General features: G+C 35.1%; 1 protein-coding gene across 10 annotated transcripts in view; it reads right to left on the bottom strand.

The window, feature by feature from the left end:
• Positions 1-12,000, bottom strand: part of WDPCP (WD repeat containing planar cell polarity effector) — a 381,979-nt gene that overhangs the window by 277,667 nt on the left and 92,312 nt on the right. For all 10 annotated transcript variants that reach the window (XM_058551107.1, XM_058551115.1, XM_058551116.1 and 7 more), the window contains one exon: positions 8,429-8,514. In XM_058551107.1, coding sequence (XP_058407090.1) covers positions 8,429-8,514 — 86 coding nt within the window. The remainder of the gene's footprint in view (positions 1-8,428; positions 8,515-12,000) is intronic.

The following is a 12,000-nucleotide window of genomic DNA, read 5'->3' as shown; positions in this document are numbered from 1 at the left end:
AAGCCAGGCTTCCTACACGTTGAGAGTCATTTAACCAAGGAATCTGTTCTTGCAATTTAACTACAGGAAAACAAAAATAATTGCGTCCATTTTCTTCCTATCTGTGAATAGTGAAATATTTCTTTCTTTGAAGTAACATTTGTTTCTTTCTATGCAAAATAATTCTAGTTACTAACAAAAGGATACAACTGTTTCTAAAGAAGTGGAAGCAGTACAGGCTGCCCCCTAGTGACTGACGGCTCCAAACTTTCTCAAACTGAATGATGAAAACTTAAAAAAAGTATTACAGCTGTAACTAACTTTTCAAATATATATATATATATTTTTTTTTTTGGTGAGGAAGATTAGCCCTGAGCTAACATCTGTTACCAATCCTCCTCTTTTTGCCAAGGAAGAATGGCCCTGGGCTAATATCCATGCCCATCTTCCTCTACTTTATATGTGGGACGCCTGCCACATCATGGCTTGATAAGTGGTGCGTAGGTCTGCACTCGGGATCTGAACCTGCAAACCCCAGGCCACTGAAGCAGAGCTCGCAAACTTAACCACTATGCCACCGGGTCAGCCCCTCAAATATATTTTTTAAAAATAGTCAATCATGTACTTATTGAAGCTCTATTTTATTCATCATGCCATTAATTGGTATATGTAATTTTAAAGAATGCAGTTTATTTCTATTGGTTAGATTGAAAATATCTGATAAGGAGTGACTGAGAAAGGTCCTAGGGTACTGACATTTTATTTCTTGACTTGGGTGATGATTTTATGGGTGTGTTCACTTTTTGATAGTTCCAAACATATCCTTATAATCTTTATACTCTTCAATACATATGTTACACTTCAAAAAAAAGGTTGTTTTTAAAATCCAAGAACCATAGGCATTATGCACACAGGCAATACCCTCTATTATAATATTCCATCATTCTATGCAACCAGATATTTACAACTCTAGAATAGAATTATGAAGATCATAAGGGGCCCTAAATTCTGTGCACAAGTCTGACTTACTGCATCTGGCCCAGACTGGGGCTGTCAAAACCCAAGCAGGACAAGAAGCGCATCTACATAAGGAGACCTACCCAGTGTGGGTGTCAGACCCTAAGGTGAATGAGGAAGGTGTCCATGCAGACAGTCGGCCTGACATGGTGTGTCAGAACCCTAGCAGGGTGAGAAGGACATTCACACAGGGCAATGGCCTGGTGTGGGGTGTTAGAGGCTGAACATGGTGAGGAGAACATCCACATATGGAGGCAGCCTAATGTGGTATGTTAGAACTTACACTCTTATGGGGTGAGAAAGGCATCCACACAGGGGAGGGAGTGGACACAAAGACAGGAGACTGATGATATACAGGGTGATTGATTAAGTAAGTAAATAAATCAAAGATATGGGAGGCCCAGCTCCCCCACTGTCTGAGAATAGAAGTACAAATATAGAAAGGGAGAAAATTAGAATGAACCCTGTGGTGGTAGATTAGAATTGAAGGTACCAGTGTGAACTCATGGTTTTCAATATATAGAGATAGATACAGAAACAAATGTGGCTATATACATACATCCCCTAAGCTCTGCCCACTGAGAAGGCCTGGGAGCAATGATACTCCAATAGCAATGAGCACACCTAAAGCACATCTTGGCTTTTAGATACCGTTCTCCTCTAAAAGGAACCAAGCTCTTTAGAGAAGTGGCTGATTGCAGGGCTAGGAAAGGGAAAGTTAATAAGAGCCTGGAAGATCTGTTGTTGCGCTAGAAAGAATGGAAATGCTCAAATACTGATGGAGACACAACACAAAGACACAGAAGCCAGCTCAAAAGGGGTCCCACTGGCCACATCGGGGACAATTTAAACACCAAAATTGATCATGATAGTAATGGATTAAAATCATTGAATAAAATAGGAAACCTGAGTCTATAGCGATAAAATAAATAATAAATATATTTAAAGTTTAATGAGGAACAGGATATTTACAAAATTTCAAGGTCCCTCTCTACAAAATACTAATTAATTCCAAAGGAGAAAGCAACTTCGCAGAGGAGAAGCCTAGCCAACACCACCTTAGTCAAGTAATCATGAACATCATCAGTAAAGGCACAAATTGAAATTGTGTACCAACTGATAGGGTGCTTTGAGAACACAGCATCACTTCTGGGATATTCCCACCAAAAATGCATAATGTGAACCTAATTGTGAGGAAACTTCAAACATATCCAAATGTAGGGACATTCTATAAAATAACTGGCATAAAATATTCAAAAGTGTTAAGGTCACAAAAGTTAAAAAAAAATTAAAATTAAAAGGATGAGGATTTGTTTCAGAATGAAAGAGACTAAAGAGACATGAAGAATAAATGCAACATATGATCCTGAACAAGATCTCTTTGCTAAAAAAGGACATTTGTGGGACAATTGGTGAAACTGAGTACTAGATGGTAGTACTATTATCATTGTTAATTTCCTGATTTTGATGGTTATATAGTAGAAACGTGGGACAACATCCTTTCTACAGGAAATACACACTAATGTATTTGGAGATGGTGAGGCATCAGGTCTGCAACTTACTCTTCAATCATTCAAGAAAAAAAATTCTCTGTACTGACAGGTTTTCTATAAGTTTGTGATTATTTCAAATTAGAACAGCTATTATCAAAGACAAGAAATAACAAGTGCTGGTAACGATGTGGAGAAAAGGGAACCCTTGTACACTATTGGTGGGACTGTAAATTGGTACAGCCACTATGAAAGGTTCCTCAAAAAATTAAAAATAGAACTACTACATGATCCAGCAATTCCACTTGTGGGTATTTACCTAAAGTAAATGAAAACACTAACTTGAAAAGATATATGCAACCCCATGTTCACTGCATTATTTACAATAGCCAAGATATGGAAACAACTTAACTGTCCATCGATGGATGAATGGATAAGGAAGATGTGATATATATAAACAATGGAATATTCAGCCATATGAAAGAAGGAAATCTTGCCATTTGCGACAACATGGATGGACCTTGAGGGCATTATGCTGAGTGAAATAAGTCAGAAAGAGAAAGATAAATATTGTATAATCTCACTTATATGTGGAATATTAAAAAAACAACAACAAAAAAACCAAGCTCATAAATACAGAGAACAGAGTGGTGGTTGCCAGAGGCAAGGGGGGTAGGTGAAATGGGTGAAGGGGGTCAAAAGGTACAAACTTCCAGTTATAAAATAAATAAGTCATGAAGATATAATGTACAGCATGGTGACTAGAGTTAACAATACTGTATTGCATGTTTGAAAGTTGCTAAGAGAGTAAATCTAAAAAGTTCTCATCACAAGAAAAAAAATTTGTAACTATTGTATGGTGATGGATGTTAACTAGACTTATTGAATCATTATGCTGTAGACCTGAAACTAATATAATATATCAATTACGCCTCAATTTAAAATAATACTTTAAATGTCAAGCATAATGAGAGCATGTATCAGGGTTACTAACTTAGTCTAGAGGGCAGAGAAGGCTTCTCTAGGTGACTTATTAAAGCTGAGCCCTAAAGAAGAGGTAGGATTTCATATGAGTTCAAAGAGAAGAACGTTCCCAGCAGAGAATGTAAAGGCTCTGCTGAAGATCCATTTAGGGCTAAAGACCTTACTGCCCGCTGGGGCCATTGTGCACCACTATGGGATTCTTCTCTAAAAACCACTCACTGTCTCTGAATAGGAGGAGCAGGGACAGAGGACTTCAGGACAGATGGAGTGGTAGACAAGGAATTTCCTAGGTATGTAACAGAAGACTAGGGGTATAAGGGAATCAAGATAGAATTGATCATTTTTCTAACCATGCGGTCCACGCTGGGTAGGAAGATAAATGAAGAGGGGAATAATGGGCTAGAAGGAAAGGAAGGGATTAAGCAATTGATGATCTCAAAGAAGCATAAAACCTAGATATATGAGAGAAGGGAATAAGAGAGATGACAAAACAGGCAATTATGATCAGAGAAGAAAATACTTCAATTTAAGATTCCGACCATAAAACAATTCTGGTGGCTTCATTAATAAGAATAAATACTAGTAATTAATAATAAAATATTTCACTCTATAAATCATTGTTTCTGGAGAGTGTCAAAATAGCTAATAGCACATTTTCATTAAGATTTAAATTTTCAGAAATGTATATTGACTAAGGCATTAATCACTGAATCACTGTTGTTTTTTCAGCACAAGAAACAGAAAATATAACACAAATAAGGACCTTAATCGCTTCAAATCCCACTTTTTCCTTCTTTAAGAAAATTATACCTATCTGTAGGTGATCGAATGTATCTTCACACTTCTTTTTAAAGAATATTTGCATTGACACCAATTTGAGCTTTCTAGAAGAATATCACTAATTATGATGTTACCAATGTCTTTGGGGGTATAAAAGGATTGTTACTTTTGGTTTTCAATCTTTCTTTTTTAAATATCTAATTCAAACATCTGCAAGGCTTTAAAAATTCAGGTTTTTAAAGGCTTTCAACATAAGCAACAGTGCCATACTGTATATCTTCTAGCCCTCATTACCTGTCCCTAGAGATTATTTTCAATCCTTAGCTATTTCTTATATATACCTCCATATTTATAAATATGTCCCTAGTCCTATTGTTAGTCCTATTATTTCTTGATTCTTCAGTTTTAGATATTATCTATTGCCTATCCACCACAGAAATTGAGAATTCAGTTATCTTTTACTGCTGTGTGCCCCTCCCCATCTCCAGACACTCTTTCCCAACCTCCCAACATAATTAAAGCACAATTTTTGGTTGTCGGTGCTTACAAAGTTATGAATATATAAGTATTATTCACAACCCAACCATGGGGGACACTGTGATTGCATTTCCTTTCTTATACAACTTCCCTAAAGTTAAAAATTTCCTTGTTTTTTATTTGCTTAAAAAAATATATAACACTAATTAATCTCCAATATCAGGTGACCAATCAGTAAAATTTTTTTATTGGCAATATCCCTCATGGGAACTCCCGATCCCGATCCAGTCTGGATTGGCTAACTTCTAGGTCTGATGCCCAGACACTGTCCTGTGCATCCTCTCTATCTTCTCCTGACTGGAGAGGGGTATCTTCCTCTGTCTTAGTTTAAGTTCCTTGTTTGGCAGGACAAATAATGCTCTGGTAGCTGACTGAGAAAAGAACGGTAAATTTGGTGAGAATTTACACAGCTGAAAATGTATTTTCTTCTTGCAATTGATTGACTAGCTGGCTGGGAAGAGAATACTAAGTTGGAAATAATTTTCCTCTGAATTTTGAAGACATTGTTCCATTGTCTCAGAGCTTCCACTACTGGTGTTAAAATGGCCAAGGACAATCTGAATTCCAACCCTTTGTATGTGACCTGTTTTTTCTTTTTTGCTATAAGGTCTCTGGATTTTTTCTTTATCCTCAGTGTTCTGAAATTATACAATGATGTGCCTTGATACAGGTCTTTCATTCACTGTGTAGGGTACTTATGGGTCCTTTCCATCTACGCACTCACTTTCTTAGTTCTAGGAAAATTTTTAAAAATATTTCTTTGATAATTTCCTCCCCTCCTCTTTGCTACTTTTCCTGAAATTATTAGTTGAATGTAGAGTTCCTAGGTTGAGACTCTAATATTCTTTTTTGTGTGTGTGTGAGAAAGATTGGCCCTGAGCTAACATCTGCCAATCCTCCTCTTTTTGCTGAGAAAGACTGGCCCTGGGCTAACATCCATGCCCATCTTCCTCCACTATTTATGGGACGCCGCCACAGCATGGTTTGACAAGCAGTGCGCTGGTGCGTGCCTGGGATCTGAACCGGCAAACCCCGGGCCGCCACAGCGGAGCGTGCCCACTTAACCACTTGTGCCATCCGGCCAGCCCCAAAACTCTAATATTCTTATCTTTCCTATTTATTATCCTTGTCTTTTGTCACAGCATTCATTTCATTTGTATGTATATTTCAACATAATTATGTTTTCTTGATTATAAAAATAATATATGTTCATTGTATAAAATTTGGAAAATAAGAAAAGCAAAAAAGTTAAATGTCCCATATTTCCATTCTTCAGAGACAGCTACTAATAACATTTTGTTGTCTCTTCTTAAGAGTTTTTTCTGTATGTATATTTATTATTAAATAATAGTGTTATACTAAAAATACTGTTGAAGCTTTCTAAAATCATTTTAATTATTTAATTTAATCAATTTAATTTAATTAAATCAATTGTATAATTAAATACAAAAGACTATATGTACCGTTAAAAAATAAAATACAAAAGAATATAAGATTAAAAACATACAAAACCCAGCAAATCTAAGAAAAAAAACATTCCTTTTAAGACTCTTGTGAGCCCTTTCCTATTTCCATTCTACTTCTTCCCCTCTCAGAGCTATAATAAAATTTTGTGTTTTTAATCCTAATTTTTCTTATAGTATTATCACATATGCTTGTCTCCTGAAACAATACATTATTTAATTTTGCCTGTTGTTTTTGAACTTCTAAATACAATCATACTGTATGTACTCTTCTGCAACTTACTTTTTTATTTTTTTGCACAATATTACGTTCCTGACATTCATCTATGCTGTTGCATGTAGCTATAATTATTCACTTTCTCTGTTGCATAAATTTACCCATTCTCCTGCTGATTGACATGTGGGTTATTTCTAGTTTTCTGCATTACAAATGGTACTATTATAAACACTTTTGTACATGTCTCCTGATGCACAAGTGTCAGGGCTTTCGTAAGGCCATATACCTAATAGAGTCGAATTATTGGTCAATAGGTGACATATATCTTCAACTATACTAGATAATACCAAATTGTTTCCTAAAGTGGTTGGACCAATTTATACTTTCACAAGCAATGAAATAATCCCTCTTTCTTTGTATTTTTTTTCCTATTTTCTGAGAGAATTTCTTTCACTCCTTTGATTTTAAAATTTTTTCTGCTACATATTTTTAATTTCCTAGAGATTAGTAGAACTTTCCAGTGTTTCCCGAAGCTTCTGTATTTTGTTTCTTGTTGTTCATATTTAAAAGTAAGCACGAGAAAGCTGATTAGAAGCATCTCTGTGTACATGAATAGGGCTTGCCAAGTGGTGATCAGCCAGGGACAAGGTGTTTCACTAGAGCATTCCCTCAAATGTCAATGTAGAAAGGTCTCTCTGGGGCCATGCAGTCACTCAGAGAGGACTCCCTCAAGCCCTTCTTTCTTGGAAAGTGTACAACTGGTTGCGTCATTCTCAGAACCAAGTGGGATTAGGAGGACGTCACCCATCAGTTTAGGCTTTCACTCCATCTGTTTTCAGTTCAGCACCTCTCTCCTGTCTTCTTCCACTAGGGCTGATGTCCAAGTTTAGAGCCTCCCTAATTAAATATTTCCACAGTATGAGAGGTGTCTCACTACTTAAGCAGACTTTCAAGTCTCTTTGTTATCACTTTCATGTCTCATCCCCTTCTTCTGCAGTATCTGGTTCCTCAAATTTCTTTATCTTTCTATAGTTTTGAGACACAAATTGGCTGTCATTGGAATTCTCCTCTGTAGACACTTGACATTCAGATTTTTAAGCTTTGCTAATTCCTGCATCCTTTCTATCTTCCAAAAATTGTCAAACTGTAATTGTCTCTTCTCCTATTCTCCTAGTCCTTGTGGGTTTATGCCGCCTTTATTTTAATTCATTTACTCTCGTTTTAGAAGAATTTGGGGAGGAAGAAAATGTGTTTAACTGGAAGTTCTATCCTTACACATTTTAAGCAAGGTAAATTTAATGAAATTATAACATTCATCTGTAATTATGTATTTGATATAAAGAAACAATATTTTGCAAGGTAAACAATTTTCTTAGTAATGATGCTAAAGGCGTATAAATAAAACGTCTCCTAAATGCAAGAGTTGCTTTGGATAATCAAAAAGGAAAAGATTTTTTAAAAGATGTTTCCTAATGATATACTTTATCCTATAATACTAATAAGCATTGTTAAAACACACTTACATTACTCTGCTTTCCACAAAATGTGAAATGCAAAGAACATGAATGTAATTAATTGTACATCTTAGCTGTATGTTTCAAATATCATTTTAATATCAAATAGAAATGCCTTTACCATTAGCTAGCCTGCAAATATTTATAAATATAAATCAGTTATGAACAATCTTAGGAAAAAACTGAACATGTATGTATCTTAAGAAGAAACAAATATTATGCCAATAAAATTAATGTTCACAACAGAAACTCTAACTCAAGCTGAAAAAAGTAAGTTAATCAGAGTAGCTAAAAGGAATTATTTTTTATTAGCCAATTTTTCATTAAGTATAAAGAAAATAATGCAACTCCAGTTGGAGAATCCAGGCTCTAACTTTTGCTAGTACTTATTTATAATGTTGTAACTTATATTTGAAAAACATTGAAATTAATCCAGAGCTCATTTACCCCCAATGTGTAAGGTATTCTTCAAAGACCACAGGTGCAGTTCAGTCAAGCAGAAAGACATCTGACGGCAGAAAAAAATCTCTGTCCTGTTTAAAAAATAATTAAAAAAAGGTGCCAATTAATTATCTTCTATTGTCAATAAAACCAAGATCCCTTAGAAATAATAGAAAGAATCATCTGTCACTACTGATATTTGAGATATGGTTCATTAGAATAAACACACTTTAATGTATCTTTGGTTAACCATCCAGAAATAAACTCTAGAAAAAGGAAAAATACACTTCTTTTCCTAGATTTGATATGTCATCACATTGGGAAATGTGGTAAGAAGAATATACATATTTGGGTTTTCAATAACATATTTTCGGCTTTTAAGGCTCTGAGTATATTTAAAATTATTTAGTATTTAAGCATTTTAAAAAACATTTTTAACGAAAACAAACATCTGTTAGGTAATTATTAAGTACAAACAAATTTTGTGGTATATTTTTAATATAGTAAGCAAATATTTACAATCTCCCACATACAAACAGGCTAATTAAAGTGGAATTTGCAGGGTAAATGGTATATAGTTACTATTATAAGAAACCCATTTACTTAGAAGCAAACTGTGTGAAACCACATTAGCATTCACATTAGTTTGTTAATCTGCATGTCATGACAGATCCAGATATTCTACTCTAACTTGCATTGAAAAAAAAACCAAGATAACAAAAATGTACATCCTGTATTTCCTCTCAGTTTTAATAGCACGGGCTAGTAATGGATATTACTGATATTTTTTTATCAAGTAGAACCTCATCAATTTGGACTGATTGAGAGAAGACCAATCTGAATCAGAAAAAAAATCAACAGTTTACAAACATTTGAAAGGAATTCATATAGCTTTCAAATGTTTCCTTGGAAATATAGATAGTACTATACTATATGTATATTTTACTATATATTAGCAATACGTAAAGTAAACTATTGACATTTTCTTTATAGAGATCATAAAAGAATTGTTCTTTCCAATAAACTTCTGAATAACAAAAGAAGCTTGAAACATATTTTAAGACATCTTTTAGATAGAGGAAAAACCCTTAGCTTCTTTTTTTTTTTTTTTTAAAGTTTATTTATTTATTTACCCCCCCAAAGCCCCAGTAGATAGTTGTACATCATAGTTGCACACCCTTCTAGTTGCTGTATGTGGGACTCGGCCTCAGCATGGCTGGAGAAGTGGTGCGTCGGTGCGCGCCTGGGATCCGAACCCAGGCCGCCAGCATCAGAGCGCGTGCACTTAACCGCTAAGCCACGGGGCCGGCCCTTTTTTTTTTTTTTTTTTAACCCTTAGCTTCTTTAACATTAGGAGTGACTGAAAATATTTCCTATACTATTCATGTAGGTGATAATCCAAAATAATTTTAGACTTAGTACAAACTTCTTTGTTCCTTCCTTCACCTTTACATTTGAACTCAATGTACTTACAATCATCAAGAAACAGACGCATGTTCAACTGACAAGTCACAGTATGCTAATTACTGAAATGGCAAAGTGAACAATGTGGCAGCATAAAAGAAGGGCCCGAGCCTGCCTCAAACAGCAAGGCTCTGAGAAAGCTACAGAGAAGTTGTGAAATGTTAGCAGGACCTCAAAGAAGCAGAAGATTTCACTAGCTGAATGATGATGATGAAAACGATAATAGTGATAACAGCAGATAATACTCAATATTACCTTGTGACAAGCATTGTTCTAAACATTTTATATGCATTAACTCATTTAATCCTCATAGCCACTCTTTGAAATAGTACCATCATTACTTCTATAATGAGGAAACTGAAGCACAGAGAGGTCAGATAGCCAGCAGGTAGGGGAGGCAGGCTTTGAATCTAAGCACACTGGCTCCAGGGTCTGTGCTCACAACCATAGCGTTCTACTGTTCTGGGCTATACATAGGTGTCAGAGAGAGAGTATGCAGTAGTTTGAGTAAAAGGATGGCATGTCCCAGGGATGGCGGCTGACTGTGATGCTTGGTGGAAAGTGATAGAAAAATGAAGTTGAAAAGGGTAGCAAGAAAACAGGCTATAATAATAATAGTAAATTTTGGATTAATCTGAATTCACTTTCTTCCTTGCACTAAAGTGCCTTCAAAGGTTAGAGATGAAACAAAGGATCCTTCAATTCCCAGCTCTGCCCTGCTCTAACCAGAAGCTGGCTGCCACTGTATACAGTATCGGGTAGGAGAGCTTGTGGACTCCATCACTACGAAAAGAGGACACAGTTCCTTATTAGCAGGCAGCATAGAAAAAGGGATATTAAGCTAATTATGAATTTTTCAATTCAATTGAGTATTATCTTTCAGAGTTGTCATCTTGGGAGGGACTCTAGTGAGGCTGCCATTACTCAAAATATTTCTAAAGCCATGTTCTTTGGAATTTGCTTTCAGTTAGTTTTATGAGGCTTACTTCAGAATTATTACTTTATAGTTATTCTTTTTTTAAAACTAAAATACTTACTGCATTAGAATATGCAAACTGCACCCTTCTCATTTGGATGGATGAAGTCTGGAATGTTTGTTTAAAGAATCAGTTAATAAATTAAATATATATTTATTTTGCATTTATTAAGCTTAATCTGTGAATTCTAGACTCTTAACTGCCTGGTTTCTTATTTTAACTTCTCAGCTTACTAGCTAACTTGGACAGATTACTTAACTTCTCTAAGTTCCCCCAGGTATAAAATGGGTATAATAAAGTACCCACCTCAGGACTGTTTTGAGGATGCCTTTATTCAATTACCTTATTATTGCCATTGTTGTCGCTGCTGCTACTATTACTCAATATGTCTAGCACCATGCAAATTTATATGGAAAAGCAAAAGAAGTATTAAATATGGTCTCTCAATTTATACAGTAATTTTACAAGGTGAAATGAAAGAATAAGTACCACATACAATAGGGGTTTTATGAAGGAAAAACATCTGTATGTGGAGAAGTTACTATACAAGAGGAACTATTTGAATTAGGACATGCAAATAGATTAATATTTCACTGGGAATAGGCAAGAAAAGATGTGATGAAACAGGTGCATACTTTCTCTGATATTGAGAATCAAAAGTCACAACTTCTAGACTATACTAGAAAATAAAAACTCACATTCCTCCATTTAGTGTTTACTCAGATACCAATATTAAAATTATGACAATTTGGGCAAAGACAAGGCTGAAGGTTAGCTGTTAGCAGCTACATAAAAACGTTTTATCAGGCAAAGTAAATATAGATAACATTTTATAGCTGATACCAAAAGAACCACATCTTTACATATATATATATATCTCTCTCTCAAAAGAAGACTGCACTTGAAATTCTGTTTTTCAGTTTAAGTCAATTCACTAATAAAGAATTTCTCAAAACTTTCCCCGGAAAACAGAAATGGAGAGTGGAGTATAGTTTTCTTTGTAATCCACATTGGCTGTTTCTAAGAGACAGGAATGCTTTTAACATGAAGACCAATAGGTCCACTGCCCATATCTTACTAAATTTGAAAGTCCTAAACTACTCAGAAATTACAGAGTTTGGGGGAAAATAAGCAAAA

This window comes from Diceros bicornis, chromosome 12 (assembly GCF_020826845.1).
Source record: "Diceros bicornis minor isolate mBicDic1 chromosome 12, mDicBic1.mat.cur, whole genome shotgun sequence".
Taxonomy (NCBI): domain Eukaryota; kingdom Metazoa; phylum Chordata; class Mammalia; order Perissodactyla; family Rhinocerotidae; genus Diceros; species Diceros bicornis.
Note: the sequence above shows the minus strand (reverse complement) of the source record. Positions and strands in the feature narration are given on the sequence as shown.